The following is a 16,726-nucleotide window of genomic DNA, read 5'->3' on the forward strand; positions in this document are numbered from 1 at the left end:
AAAAAGCTTTTAAAGCCAATACCTACAGTAGGTAACATGTATGTTTGAACAGTGCAAACTACTTACAGTGACAAGATATACTGTACACCAGGAGTGCCCAATATGTCGATCACGATCAACCGGTAGATCGCAAAGGTAGTGCAGGTAGATCATGTTGCATTCAAAAAAATTTTTTTTAAATGTTAATCTATCATATATCCTCCCTATGACATTTGCCATTTGATTAATGTACAGGGCGGCCAGTCTGAGATGTCTTTTCTTCTAACACTGGTCATCCTGCATGCATGATTAAACACGCGAGCTACTGCAGAACTCCAGCTATCTAAGTGATCTAGTTAGCCTTCCAATTTATATCGACTAAAGAAGGGATTTAAAAAAAAAAAAAAATTGTTATGGGCTGGATGTGGAATTGGAAAAGGATTTTTTTTCTCTCACAATGTCACAATCAAAGTGCGTTTGTCAATCTATCATTGCTATTCCAAAGAAGGAAAATGTGGAAAGGCACTTTTGAACTGTTCATGAAAACTATGAAACTGACTTCCTTCTGAAAGCGATCTGAGAAAGAGAAATGAGAGGGAACTTAAATCGCAGTTAATCGGACAGCCATCATTTTTCACTTGGCTGAATTCAAAAGCAAAGGCAGACACACCAAAGCATCGTTCCGGCTGAGTCACTCGATCATTAAGCATAAGAAGTCCTTCCAAGATGGAGAAATGATAAAAGAGGCCTTCGTTGAGGCAGATGGCTAGGGAGAAATTCCTGCTGAGATTTCAAGACCCCTGGCCGGAGAAAAAGGAGTTTCTCCTTGTCATTAAATATGCAGAATACAAGCAACTTAATAATGATCGGTGGCCGCTAGACTTTTTTTCCGATCTGACCAACATGTTGAAGAGCTTAATTTACAGTTGCAAGGAAAAGAGAAAACCATGGTCAATATGATTAGCTCAGTTAATACTTTCAAACGAAAAATGCAACATCTGTCCTCAAAGCTGCAGCGCCTTGATTTGGGGAACATCCAAAACCTCCCGTCAGAGATGGAGACACAGTGGAAGGCATGTGTGCAACTTGACAGCATACGCTACACAGAGCAGATTGAAAATTGCAACACTGTTTCACCAAAAACTCCTCTACAGTGGAGGATGAGATTTTGACACTACAGGATGACATTCAGCTGAAGTATGGGGCTAATGGACAGTTTTGGAACTTACTCACAGAGGAAAAGTACCCAGACATGAGGAAATGTGCTACCTCCTTGACTGCATTATTCAGCACTACTTATTTATGCGAGTCAGCCTTTTCCCACATGAAGATTATTAAATCCAAATACTGTAGTGACCATAAATATATTGAATTGTTATTGTGCCATAAAGGGTTATTCAGTTATGCAAGGTACGACAACATATATTTTATGTATGAAGTATACTCAGAGTGTGTGTGTATATATATATATATACAGTATATATATATACATACAGTAATCCCTCCTCGATCGCGGGGGTTGCGTTCCAGAACCCCCCCGTGAAAGGTGAAAATCCGCGAAATAAAAATCATATGTTCATATGGTTATTTTTATATATTTTAATCCCTTATAAACTCTCCCACACTGTTTATAAACATTTCCCGCACAGTTATACAGTATAAACCCTTTGTATTCTCTTAGATATTAGGTAAGATTCGTTGAAATTATGTATGTAAACACACTGTTTATATACAGTAAAACCTAAATATTATTTTAAAGATATCTAGTGTCTCCGATATCACATATGTTACAGCCATTACGACAGACAGGCCACCAGCAATAAATACGTACAATGCAAGAAAAATTGTATACAGTAAAATGTGTGAACAGTGACACTAAATGTATGTACATGTAATAAGTACTGTATGTAGATAATTATGGGTTACTCACCAACAATGACACGATGACTTGTCCGATAACGATGAGTTTAGTTTTACTGCACAACAAAGGAGAGCGTTACAGCTCTTCTAAAGGATCCTCTTCAGGCGACTGTGTAGCACTGCCGTTGTTCTTCTTCCGGCAGTCTTCAATCCAAATCCCTAAAGCAGATTCCATCCAGACTACTGCCTTATTACATCCACTTACAACTCGTTTTGCACCCTGGTTAAAAGGACACTGCGGCTGTAGATCTTATATTCTTTTCCTCCTTTTTAAATAAAAAAAAATCATGGACTCATTGATGCCATAATAGCGTTCTGCAGCATTGTAGCTTTTCCCTTCCTTCAACATATTCAAAACGTTTACCTTTTCGGCAATCGTTAGCATCTTCCGTTGGCGCTTGGGCACGGCCCCTGAAGCAGGAGCAGATCATTTTGGAGCCATAATGAAGGGCTTGACTATGCACAAAGATAAACACAAAAGAGCACAAAAGTTAACTCTTTACACAGCAAAACACGTTGATGCTGAATGAGCGAGACGAGACTTCCTGGTTAACGCAGCGGAATCGAATTTGGCGCTCCGTCGTTGAGCCAATCAGCACACAGGAACTTAACTGTGTCCTCTGATTGGGTAGCTTCTCAGCCATCCGCCAATAGTGTCCCTTGTATGAAATCAACTGGGCAAACCAACTGAGGCAACATGTACCAGAATTAAAAAGACCCACTGTCTGCAGAAACCCAAGAAACGGCAAAAATCCACGTTATATATTTAGATATGCTTACAAATAAAATCCGCGATAGAGTGAAGCCGCGAACGTCGAAGCGCGATATAGCGAGGGATTACTGTGTGTATATATATATATATATATATATATATATATATATATATCTCTCTCCTTATATATAATTTGATAGTATCTGTATGTATGGTGTTCGTGTCAATACCCCGTATGTATAACGATGTATGGTGTTCGCGTCAATACCCCCGTATGTATGGTGTTCATGTCAATACCTCGACTCAATACAAGTTAGAACCATGCAATGGGACTCTGCCTCTGTAGTTAGTACATAACATGGCAAACGTGGACACAGTATTGCATGATTGGCTAAGAATGTTTGAATGCTACAGTGACGTCGCTGGACGGCCAAGTATAGTAAGTCAGTGTTGGTTCAAGCAGATAACAGTAAGTTCAGTGTTTTAAAATATGTTATTAAATCGAGCTGACGTATATGAGCCATAAGAGAATTCCCAAATTCAGGAGCACTATGAGAGACGCTCGAGCTCCCATAGAACAGAATCTGACGTGTGGTACAGAAAGTACAGCCGCAGATGAGGATCTGAGTGAGTGAGAGGGGTGTCCGTCTGTAGGACAGGGGAGCCCACACTTTTTCGGCTTGCGAGCAATTTTTAAAATGACCAGGTCGAAATGATCTACCTACATTTAAATTTGTGTATATATACAGTATATATATATATATATATATATATATATATATATATACACACTGAGTATACTTTATACATAAAATATATGTTGTCGTACCTTGCATAACTGAACAACCCTTATGGCACAATAACAATTCAATACATTTATGGTCACTACAGTATTTGGATTTAATAATCGTCATGTGGGAAAAGGCTGACTTGCATAAATAAGTAGAGCCGAATAATGCAGTCAAGGAGCTTTTGAATTCAGCCAAGTGAAAAATGACGGCTGTCCGATTAACTGTGATTTTAGTTCCCTCTCCTCTTCTCTTTCTCAGATCGCTTTTTGGAAGGATGTTAGTTTTTTAGTTATTATGAACAGTTCGAAAGTGCCTTTCCACATTTTCCTTCTTTGGAATAGCAATGATAGATTGACAAACGCACTTCAATTGTGACATTGTGAGAAAAAAAAAATCCTCATCCAATTCAAAATCCAGCCCATACCCTCCCCAAACAATTTTTTTAAAAATCCTTTCTCTAGCCGATGTAAATTGGAAAGATAACTAGATCACATCCGGAGTTTTGCAGTAGCTTGCACGTTTGATCGTGGGTGTGGGATGACCAGTGTGTTAGAAGAAAAGAGATCTCAGACTGGCCGCCCTGTATGTCAGTCAAGTGGCAAATGCCATAGGCAGGATATATGATAGACTAACGTTTAAAAAAATGTTTTTTTGAATGCAACGCGGTCAATCGCAATTGACGCATTGGGCACCCCTGCTGTAGGAGATCAGTGAGGTTGTGGAGAGCTTTAAATGTTAAGAGCGCTATTTTGTATTGTATTCTGTAGTTAACAGGGAGCCACAGAAGCTGAGTGAGAATCAGTATAATATGTTCAGTGGATTTAGAACAGCAGGTTATTATCCTGGCAGCAGAATTTTGAAGAAGTTGTAAGCGATGGATACGTTTTTGTGGGATGCCAGATAGAATAGCATTACAGTGATCTATACGTGAGGTGACTCGGGCATTAATCAATACTTCAGTACTGTGTTGCGTAAGAACAGGACGAAGTCTAGAAATGTTTCGGAGATGGAAGAAGACAGTCCGCGAAATTGTACTTATATAGGTGGAATTATTTAATAATGCGTTCAGTTGGTAAAAATGTCATCACCAAGTTGCACTTGTTTTTTTTTATTTTATTTTTATTTGTTGAATACTGTGTAATGCACCTGGGCTTGAAGTCTTGGAAATAATAGTATTATTACTGGAAGTTGCACTATTATTTATTTTAGGAAGTTGCACTATTATTTATTTTATTGTTTAAAAAATTATGCAGTTTAATGATGGTAAAGTTGTTTAAAAAGTCACTTTAACATGTCAGTGGACAGAGATTGTTAACATTAACAAAGTGTAGTTGGTTTACAAAAAATATTTACTATTTATTCCTTTTCTAAGACATTGTTCAGTGCAATACATCTTTTGACAAGCACCTCTGGATATTTTGCCAAGTCTAAATGCCTCTTTGTATGGTTGAAAATATGTTGTCAAATTTTTAGTTTAAGTTGTTTGCAAATATTGCTCAATAAAAAGGCTCTATGTTTTGACCGCAACTGTCATGCAGTGTGATTCCTTTTCTTCATTAGTGCCACCCCCTTGAAAATTATTACTTTATGGGGCCATGCAACCCTGTATTAATACTTGTGTGCACATTAAAATGTTTTTTGTACAATGTACAATTCTCATGACAGTGGAATAGGTTATTCTTAGCCAGTAATTGCAGTGGAAATGTGGTTAACATCCACTCATGCATGGGGAAAAAAAATACCATTCAATACCGTGAAATCGGTATAAGTTTGAAAAATACTGTAATATAGAATTTTGGTCATACCGCCCAGCACTAATTTATAGCATTTTTAATGTAGGTAGATCATTTCGACCTGGTCATTTTAAAAGTGGCTCGCAGGCCGAAAACAGTGTGGGCACCCCTGCTGTACACTGACAGTATAATACTGCATATTCATTTGCCCTACAAATAGCACAGCTAATAGAAAATAACATTAGAACAAGACATTTTGTGCACATACAAGAAGTCTCACTTTACCTTGACTGTCTGCGCATGTTTGGTTAAAACGTGCTTGTTCTTCACTCAGTGAGTGAAGTTAAGCTTCAGCAGGAGTTGGCTGTCATTTTTCATGTACAGTATTCTTTCTTTCCCTGTCCGCTGTCTCTGAGGAATTTGTGCCGCTAGGACGCGACAGTTTGTGTGTGGTCATGAGACTGCATGGCTACGTCTGATTTGTGAAACGGACCCATATGATGATTGTTGCTACGTCAAATTGGTGAAGCAGTCATGCAGTTGATCCAATGGCGGATTCTCTCTGGCAAAAATATAGTGTACTGTATCTAATGGAAAAAAAGTAACGATTTGAGTGTTGCCCAATGTAGCAGAGTAAGAGTAGCGTTTCTTCTTCACAAACGTACTCAAGTAAAAGTAAAAAGTATGGTGCAGTAAAACTACTCTTAGAAGTACAATTATTTTTAAAAAAGTTACTCAAGTAAATGTAACTTGTTACTACCCACCTCTGATCACTAGGGTCACTACCTTGAGCCGGTATGTTGCTCCAGTTGACGAGGTGTCTTGTTTGACCGTCCAGTTGTCAGGTTGTGATTTGTTTTATCATCGAGACATACAATATTATATCATACACAGTGTTAATTGTGAGGAGAGTTGTAGTCACAGATGTTACCAGTTATGGTTCCTGCTGCCCTAGATCTTCATCGCATTGTATTAAGATAACTGGGGAATAGTCTGAAGTGGATTGCACTAGTTTGAGAATATTATGCTAAGGGTTTAGGAAATTAAAAATTTCGAAAATGAAAGGTTTTGAAGAATTACAGACAGCTCTAATAAATACAAATAATTGGTAATCTCTATATTGACTATTTTATTTTATTGTTTTTGACATTCCGAGATTAACATAAATAAGAATCCTGCTCTGGTTACATTTTGACATTTGAGCTTTATAATGAATGGATTTTTTCCAGAGAGTCTAAGAAACTTGTTGAGTCTGTGTTGGCCTGTGCAGTGATGAGAAGCTGTCAGTCTTGGAAAGTTTATCAACTGAAATCTTCTAAAGCAGGCTTTGTTCCTGCATGGTCCCGATGTTCCCCCTGTGGCTGCTGGTTTTCAGTTCAGCAGCTGCATTAGTCTGAGACTGATTCATTAAATTCCTTTTTTTTTTTTTTTTTGATGCCTTATTTTGCTTTGTGTCTGCGAAGTCTGAATTGTCTGGCCATGTGTGTTTACATAAGAGGTGTAGACAGTTGCATATTAAGGCCATTATTAATCACAAACTGGTCTGTTAGCTTTCATTTTTCAGCTCCATTTATTTTAAAAATAGCATTGAATCAACAAAGACACTAACAATATATCCTGCAGAGTGTGCTCATCAACAGGAGAGTCTTTTTAGAAAGAAACCATGGAGCAGATCTTAATAAACAATTTCAGGCAAGAAAATCCCATACCACTAGCAGTGCTTTTTAAATAATTCGGACATATCTCTCAGTTGACTGGAAGCAAAAGCAAGCTTGTTTATTTAAAGAGAGAGAGGTCACCTAAAGGCCATAACTGATCTTGATCAAAAAATTAACATTTAAAGGCCTACTGAATCCAGCTGAGAGATCATGGGGAACCAACACTTATCTTGGCAACATCTGGTGTTAGGCAGGAAGTAACCCTGGATGGGGTGCCAGTCCAAAGAGGGGACTGCTAACACTGCAATTGCACTTACAATTTGCAATCAATAGTTAATCTAATCTGTGTGTCTTTGGGATATGGATGGAAAACCAGAGCATCCAGAGCAAATCCTCTCACAGACACATGGAGAACATGCAGATTCTAAATGATCAACAACCAAGCATGGGATTCAAACCAAGGACAATGGGTCTGTGAGGCTGCAGCACTTTTACTGTGGAGTATTGTAAAAAAAAAACAAAGGAGCCAAATTCTGCAGCCAAAGGCTCAGACAGATAAATGTATGTTTGGTGTACTCAGGAGCTAGGCGTAGTATTCATAATGGGGAATAGGGAGATGATGTCCCAAAGGCCACCACATCAAAAACTGTAAGAGCTCAACCCCTGGTGGGACACAGCATTCTGCCTTTCGTCGTTGGGTCTTTTTAGGTCATATACGTCCAAGTGGCTATTTGCTTTCATTTAACTAATTTTTGTTTGAGAGGTTAACCTCTGTTTTCTTTCTTAGTTTACCAACAGCTTCCTGTTTGCAGAGGTCAGACTTCACTAGTTTGGGTATTTTAGTCCAGATGAATGAATTTAATTTACTGCGTCTTTTTTTTCTTCTTGGAGTTAAGTGATCAGAAGTTTACTATTTTGTTTGTTTTTTCTTACATATTGTATTTTTAATAAAGTGTGTGGGCATACAATCTGTATGGTATGTCATTTAGAATGGAAGAAGAGCAATATTTGATGCAGTGCTGTCAATTAAGAAAAGACATTTACCTTTGCGAGGGTTGTAGTGATTGTACATGTCTGTTCAAAAAAACTATTTTTATTTGTGGAAATGGACGTTGGAATGAAGATGGCTAATTAAACACAGGGGTGTAGTGGCAGGGAGGAACTGAGATGCAGAACTGAAAACTGGAGGCATGAAAATCAGTAGCCATGAGGTGGCACCACAGGACAAGGATAGTACCTTTACAGCATCCAGATAGAGCACTGTGTGTCTTAGTAGTGTTTGTCACTAGCAGGAGATGGGAGGGGAAGTGGAGCGGGATGACTCTTGTTGTAGTTCGCATTTGTTTTCAAAACGCTAAAGGCTAGGCTTCCCCAGTGTAAAACAACTCCAAGTTAATCATCCTTGGCATTTGCAAGTAGACCACTATTAATGGAGCAAGAGAGTCAGAGAGAACTGAAAAGCACTTATTAATCAGCAGTTTTATTGCCAATCACATCAGTAGAGAGGCTCAGCCAACACTGAGGGATTCCCAAACAAAACAGCCTCTAGGATTACCAGTGACAAGTGAAGATATTGACTTCCACAGGCTGAAAGCCAGCAACTGTTGGCGGTGTTTTGGGGGGGCAGGGGACGGAGGTCAATGTCTGTCTTGTTCTCATCACAGACCATTTTTTGTTATTAAATGCAAAATCACACAATAAGCATCATTGTAGCACAAAGATAATAGTCCCATTTAAAGAGAGAGCTGACTGGTTGGCAGCTGGACTCTTCATTTCTGAAGAAGGTCGTAGTGGTGGTGGTTAGCAAGTGTGGAGAATGGTGCCTGAGCTCCATCAGCAGGGACCCAAAAGGCCTTGGAACAGTTGTATTCTAGCTGGGCAGTCATCTTGACAACCACCATGGATAACCGAATTCCAGGGATTTGTAGCAGGACAAGTTGAAAAATCACGATTGGCAGGCCCACCTGTGCAGCATGGACAGCACTCATCCTGATATTACAGTGGTAGTAATGCTACTAGGCCATTTATGAGTACACTGGCAACATTGTGTGCATTCGGGTCTAGTCCGATGGCAGAATGTTTGGGTTACAGAGATCAAAACACTTTATAGTGCCTTTGCAGTTACATCAGAGGTAAACAGCACCTTTTATTTTGCCATCATAGCCTTACCTTACACTTGACTAGTAACCTGATGCAAATATGGAGGGAGTAGGTAAACTCCTTAAATTGATGGCAGCCTTAACCTTTGCCATATGTCATACACACACTGGCATAGGACTTGCTAGTTTCTGGCCAAAACCTTTAATTTGCCAGGAGATCAGTGTGACAGTGCCAGTCCTCCTTCTTGCTCCCCCTTACCATTTGGGAACCACTTGAACCCAACACCATTAATAACGTAAATGGGTGAGTCTGGCAAATGGGGACAAAACATATTAAGCAATGGGATGCTGGAAAAGTGTTCAGTGGTTTTTTTAAAAATAACCAAAGTGTTCAAATAAATAGTGCAGTGCATCAAAACTTTTTTAATAAATAAATAATCCATAACAACATGTGAAATGGGAGGAGGTTAACGAGGTTAAAGTCCCTTTTTAAAAAACCTCCTTTTAACTGGCGGCTCCCCTGCTTCTCCCATAGGGGACAACATGGGAGTCACCCAATCCGCAGGTGCAGCTAACCTTCAACTGGTCTGGTAGCCTTCCCTCCCTTGGCTACATACAGCTCCCCTCACTGGACCAAGACTCCGGTCCCCAGTGACCAGGGCACTCACACCGGGGCTCTCCCTCCCAAGCCTCCTCAACCTCCACGGTCCATAATTCTGGTCACTCCTTCTCCTCGGAAATGCTCAGCAGGAGCGACCCTATCCATCCACCCCGAGTGTCAGCCATACACTCCTCCCGGGCTCTCCTCACAGTTACCGGCATTCACTCCAGCGAGCCTACTCACTCACTCACTCACTCTCACACTGGTTTTTACGGCCTCCTACCTTCTTCTCTCCTTAACCCTCGTCTTTTTTCTCTTTTTTTTCTTTCCCTTCCCTGTCTCCTTTTTATATGGGGACGTGGCAAAGATGTGGTGATCAGCAGCTCCCAGCATCAATTTTGACCACGGGCAAACCCATACCTGTTAACCTGAGTGCGAAAACGCCCGCACCACAACGTGCCCGGAACCGCTCACACGCCCCCGGCAATTATTTATTTAAAAACTGGCCATCCATTCAGTGCAACAGACCCGCTATATCGCAGTCAGCCTATCAAAAAGCTTAACATCTAAGGGAGGTAAACTGTAACTTTTTAATTCAATTAATTCTTATTAAGCCCACTTCCACTGAACCCATCACACCATAAAATAGTCTATATATGTAAAATTGAGTTTCTGTCTGAGCATCTTGGGGGAAAAAAACACAACATCTATTACTATAAACCTTAGCATTTTTTCCAGTAAAGCCTAACTTTGAATATACAGGTAAGCTATTAAAATTTAAATTTTCAAGGTATAAATATGTAGAAAAAAAAATGCAAACCTGAGATGACCTCCCTACAAGTTTTCTCTGGGTCTTTGTGCCCTTTAGTTTTGGTATCTCTAGAACACAACAAAAGAATTAAAAATTCAAAGCAGCTCTGTAACAAAACAGGGATTTCACACACCTATGTTGCCCACAATAATCTTTGAGAATTTCCATATATTTTTATGTTGAAAAAGAACAACATTTTTGCATTTGCTGCTCAATAATTGTGTTCATTCTTTTCTAAATGCTTTTTATTATGACAAACAAAAAAGGTCATTATTCAGGTTTTGTCTAGGGCAAATAATAAGCGAACAAATGACCCATTTGTCATGAGGGCTATACTTGACATGGAGTAATGAAAGATTTTCAAGACGGCACCAGTGAGCCAGGCAAACACTTCATAGGAATCCACTAGGAGTGCTGCTTAGGACGGTGTGTTTGCTTCCTGAACCTACTGCTTGATTTGTGTCTCAGCATTAACGCTGCACATTACAACTCTGGTGCATTCTACATGCTCTATGACATTTTAATATTATTACAGAACTATTGTGATCATTATTGTTACAGTTCTACGAATTGTTCTTGGCTACAAAATTATTTCTGTTTCTTTAAACCTTGCAGTTAATTCAACATTGTATTTTTCATTTATAATGTTTACCTACAAGAAATCTGCCCACAAGTAATTTGTACAGCCTATCTCAGTTTATCTAACCCGCTTGTGTGTAGAGGGCATTCTTGTGTATGTGTGACAAAGGTAGGTGGGTATATAGGAAGTTTCTTTCTGTAACATTGTGTTTTAAGTCTGCACATGTGAAATGGTGTACACTCCAGCCTGACCTTTGCCTACCTGTGCTGGTTGCAGCTCTCTGCTCCCATAAGTTTGTATCTGTGGAATGGCATAACTCACCTTGTCATTTATTATTTGTATTTCCGCAGGGCTACATGAGGCCCCTGAAGCAGCCTGAGAACTCTGTCATCTGTGATCCTGGGTTGGTAGATGAGATGTTCTATCAGATCCCTGAAATCCTGGAGCACCATGAACAGTTTCTTGAGCAGATCCTGACATGTGTGCAAGAGTGGCACGACAAGCAGAAAGTAGGAGACCTCCTCATTGAGTCTGTAAGTGTTTCAAGTGTAAGGTATCACTGAACACCCTCCAAATGTCTTCTGTCGGCATTGAACAGGATTTAATAGATAGTGACAGTGGTAATACAGTTTTATAGCTAATTGTTGTGGCAATTCTGAATTTAAGGGCGTCTCTTCAACAGAATACTCGAATTGTTTCCCACTAACTCACTATTTAATGCGCTGCTCTTTTTTATTTTGTCAGCAGGTGTCCCTGATATTCTGACCCCTTCACTTTGTCCACATTTTGTTATGTTGCAATCTTGCATACCTAGATTTGGGGATATTCTGTCATTCTTCTCTGCAGATCTACTTAAGCACAATCTGTGTCTCCAGTGATGTCCGATTGGGTTCAATAAATATAAGAATATTCCCAGAGTTGTCCCTAAGCCACCCCTGTGTTGTCTTTGCTTTATGCTTAGGGATGTTGTCCTGTTGGAAGGTGAATCTTAAGCAAAGTTTGAGTTCCACAGCAGGTTTTCATTAAGGATATCTCTGTAGTCAGCTGAAAAACATCCCCAAAGGATGATGCTGCATCACCATGCTTTGTTGTTGAAATGCCATTGTACAGGTAATATGCGATGTTTGGTTTCTTCCATACATGACTCTAGTCTTGGTTTCATCTGGCCAGAGAATCTTGTTTCTCACAGTCTGAGTCCTTCAGATGCCTTTTTGCAAATTCCAAGTGGGCTTCAATGGGTCTTATACTGAGGAGAGGCTCCTGTCTAGCCATAAAGTTCAGATATCAGTGGAGTGTTGCAGTGATAGTTGTCGTTCTGGAAGTTTCTCCAGTCTCCACACAGGTTCTCCTGAGCTCAGCCAGAATGGCCATCTGGTTCTTGGTCACCTTTTTTTACCTTGACCCTTCTCCCACAGTTGATCAATTTGTCCTGTTGACCAAGTCTAGGAAGAGTCATGCTTGTTTCAAACTAGATATATTTAGGAATTATGAATGGCATTATTCTCTTAGGAACCCTCAGTGCTGCAAGATTTTTTTTAAGTTTCCCCCAGATCTGTGCCTTGTCACAATCCTTCCTTTATAAACACTGCAGGCAATTGCTTTGAACTCATGGCTAGCTTTTTGCTCTCTTACACATTATCAGCTGTGGGACCTTTTATAGACTGGTGTGTAATTTTTCTAACCATATGCAATCCGTTAAATTGACTACAGTTGGACTCCAATCAAGATGTAGAAACATCTCAGTGATGATCAATAGAATGGGAAGCACCTGAGCCAAATTTCAAGTGTCACAGCAAATTCTGAATACACATGTAAATGTGATATTTCATTTTTTTGTTTTTAATAAATTGGAAAAAAATCTTGAAAATCTATTTTGGCTTTATCATTGTGGGGTATTGATTGTTGCTTCATATGGGGGAAAATGTATTTAAATTATTTAGACACCAGGCTGCAGCATAACAAAATGTGAACAATGTGAAGGTGTCTGAATACTTTCTAAAGGCACTATGTATAGTTTATTGTTTTTGGTCCTTGGAATTTTCCAAAGATGTTATAACACTCAGCAGGCACTATAATGCACTATTCAAATACTGTATTTCCTTATCTCTTAAAGCTCATTTACAGAAAGTTACATATTTCTGGGTGCCTTGCAAATGTAATACAGTGAAATTCTATTTACAGGTGCCTCCCTATTTATTCAGGCTGTGTGTATATACAGTATACTGACAAAGCCACTCTGATACAGCATCTTGCCCCTATGAATACCACCTCTTGTTATCCTAGGTAAAGTGCTGCACAAATATTTCCATGTTTCTACCACTGGACAACTGCCAGATGAAAGAGACTTACTCAAGGTGACATAGTGAGTCAGTTTTTGGGACTAAACCAGTGGCCTTCATGCTTACTGCACAACACTGAATGTTAGCTTATATATCACATTACTAAATAACAAGCTTTAGGAAGGTTCCAAATTTGTTATAAATGTGTCTTTATGTAATATATGTGTAAAACTAGGGGGCTTCGCTTGCCAACCCCCCCGGCCTGCACTACGCACCAGCCAATTCACATCGCTGTCATTCGCGTATGTGGATTTCACTTTCACTAAACAACAAATCTTTTAATTCTCATGGATACGCCTCTTCATTGGGAAGAAGCACTACTTTTCCCTGATGGCAGCACGAATTAGACGATTTACAAGTCTCCGACTTTAACTTTAAAGCCACACAATATCTTCATACTTCTGTCATATCACCAATGTCCGTATCTTTGATCTCTTTTCACTGTTCCGTTATTTCACTGAGTAATTTCCGTTTGTTTTAACTAATGCGACCTTTACCATCTTTTTTTGAGATATTCAAATTTTAGTGCTTTCATAATCTCTAACCTGCTCTGCATGTGTATTGCACCAACGTTTTTGAACCTCTTTAAGACGTTCTACTTTGTCTTTTATTTCTGGCCCTGGGCATGGTTAAATCTCTTAGCACAATGTCTCGTATCACGGGACTCTGAAAAAGTGTCTTGTCTCTTCCCAGGCTAAAAAGTCTCGTCTTCTGCCAGGATTTTTTTTATATAATAGAGAGATATATATATATACACACATGTGTATACTGTATATACATACAGATACAATTTATCTAAACTATACATTTCTAACTAGTATTGTGAAGGTTGAGTGAGGTTTTTGACACATGTATTACAGGTAGTTCTTTTTATTGGCTATTTCTCATATTAAAGGAAAAGTCAAACCAAAAATGTTAACCACGTCTAACACGGTATAATATAGACAACATAAAACGTGCACACATCATTTTACTGCAGTACCACTTAAGTAGCACTAGGCTGTAGACCCAAGTTTGTAGGTTCTGAATATTACATCAAAGCCATTTTTTTCATTTCTGTGACATACATTTTGTAAATTTTTCAGATGCTTTTATGTAGTGTTTCTGTATGTGTTTTCTAAAACATCAAGCATTTTTTATTTGATTCTCAATTTGATTCTCAATTTTATATATCCTATGGTGCAAATTTTTCCAAAAGAACCCACAAAAGTCTAACACTTGATAGGCCACCAATATTTATCTGTACATTTCTGCAATTTAGCCAAAGTGCTTGAGAACAATACATTTTAGCATGCTTGATCGATATAATCCAGTCTGATGACAAAACTCAAACCATTATGTTGGTCATGGTGCATTGAATAAGAAAAAAGATACCAGCAAATGCCCCAAAATATGAGTACAAGTAGTGGAGAGGCAGAAGAGATGACCTGGGTATACAAAGCCAAAACAGACTGACTCCCTCACATTCATTACCAATTACCGTATTTACGCATGAACCACGCGCACATTTTTTCCCGAAAATTATCATTAGAAAATCAGGTGTGCGTCATACACGAGGAAATGTAATTCTGTAATGTTTACCTCTTCTGCTTGGGCTCGCTCGTTCTCTCTCTCACTTGCTTGCGCTCTCTCTCTCTCTCTCTCTCTCTCACTTGCTTGCGCTCTCTCTCTCGCTCGCTTGCTTGCTCGCTCATGCACTCGTGCTCTGTCTCTTGCTCGCACTCTCACACTCTTTCTCGCTCACGCTCTCTCTCTCTCTCTAAACACTTCCTATACAATCACAGCGCGCATTGTACACGGGGCAAAACGATTTTCGCGATTTTCTTTGTAAAAATTAGGATGCGCGTCTTACACGAGGGCGCATGGTACACGAGTAAATACGGTAATGCTTTAGAAAATGCATTTTGCTGTCCCCTAGAGTGAAGTCTTTTTGCCTTGCGTTAGCCTTCAGTTCTCATTTTTATTTCTCTGTTGTTGGAAAAGAAGTGGCTTCTCCATGATATTTTATTTGGGAATAACTGGCAAAGTCAGTTACCAGTAATTGTTGAGTACATGGGTTGGGCAATCTACCCCATGTGGGCCAGACCAGCATGTGGCATGGTTGTGAGAAGCTTATAAAAATAATACTTTTTCAGGCTTAATATGAAGGTAAAATTGCCTGATGCAAGTTGCAATGTGGTGTCATCCAAAAACTAAATAAAACTCTGACTTTCTAAAAAGGAACAGTCTGTACGGCTGCTGCTTGGTAGGGTGAGTGTGTATGTTTATAGCTGCTTGCTTGCTGTTGTCCTGCATGTGAAGAAAGCATTTGACTTTGCACATGGCTTATTTTATCGGCGATGAACATGAAGGCGGAACTTCAGACATGATTCAGGGTCTTTGCACAAATGAGGATAACAAACACTGTTTACAAATGTGAAATGAGGAAGATAGAAGATGTAAGGTTTCCTAAACAAATAAAAAAGAGAGTTTTTTGATAATGGATTGACCAGTACCGATTATTTTGCTGTGTGCACGTGCTGTTGAAAAGGTGGAGCAGCCAAGTTATCAAGTAATAAATTTCACTTGAATCTCCAATGAAGTTGGAGCTCTGAGTCAAACATCTCTGAGAAAACAAAGCTACACTTTTACATCAGCTAGCTGTATAAAATACAAATATAACCTAATCAAGGCATTTTAGTGGTTGAATTTGCTTTTGGAGTGACTTAATATATACACCTTTAATACATTTAGTTTTAGTTTATTAAAAAGTTGTTTATTTTTAATTGCTCTTTTTAGCAGACATGGTAGCAAATCAAGAGTGATCTTGTGTTTCTCTCAAAAATCTGACCATAACCTTATGTGAAATGCCTAAAGTGAGAATGTGAATTGTTGCAAAGTGGTGTCCCTAAAACTCTGTTGGTATGTGAACTCTGCATTACTGTACTTTTACCCTTGTATTTGGTGAGATGTGGCATCAAATTCACTTATCAGCAGCAACATCGTGATCATATATTCAGGCAGTAAGTACATTTTTCAAGTGCATCATAACCGAGTCAGAAGAGGACAGTTAGAGCTTTCCATGTGAACTCATGTCAGTGTTGGTATACAGTAGACTGTTAATTGACCCTTTTCTCTGTGCTTCACACTTTACAGTAATCTAAGTCACTTGCAACAGGCAAAAGTCATTGTGTTTTTCCAAATTTAAGGAACTGTGTGGACTTTACTAGACATTCAGTGTGGATTGCCATCCATTGTGTTGAATTTGAAACTTGGTCTCACAGGGGTCATAAGACCAATTTTGCAATTATTTCATCTCCACTTGCTGTTAATATGTACAATGTTTCTCACGTCTTGTAGCACGAATTGCTTCAACACTAGTCAACAGTGAACTTAAAAATAAGTTTACCAACGTTTCTTGATTTTTACAAATGTTCATAGTTCAGGATTTAGTTTCAAGGCTTCACACGGCAAAGTCTTTACCCTCTTACTGATGTTTTAGCTTTACTCTTAATAAATCTCAG

At 39.0% G+C, this 16,726-nt stretch overlaps 1 protein-coding gene across 1 annotated transcript in view; it reads left to right on the top strand.

Moving 5' to 3' along the window:
• LOC120523196 (rho guanine nucleotide exchange factor 17-like) overlaps nucleotides 1-16,726 on the top strand; it is a 277,419-nt gene that overhangs the window by 192,244 nt on the left and 68,449 nt on the right. Inside the window, exon 3 of the mRNA XM_039744253.1 lies at nucleotides 11,235-11,417. Coding sequence (XP_039600187.1) covers nucleotides 11,235-11,417 — 183 coding nt within the window. The remainder of the gene's footprint in view (nucleotides 1-11,234; nucleotides 11,418-16,726) is intronic.

This window comes from Polypterus senegalus, chromosome 2, assembly GCF_016835505.1.
Source record: "Polypterus senegalus isolate Bchr_013 chromosome 2, ASM1683550v1, whole genome shotgun sequence".
In the NCBI taxonomy this organism is placed as follows: domain Eukaryota; kingdom Metazoa; phylum Chordata; class Cladistia; order Polypteriformes; family Polypteridae; genus Polypterus; species Polypterus senegalus.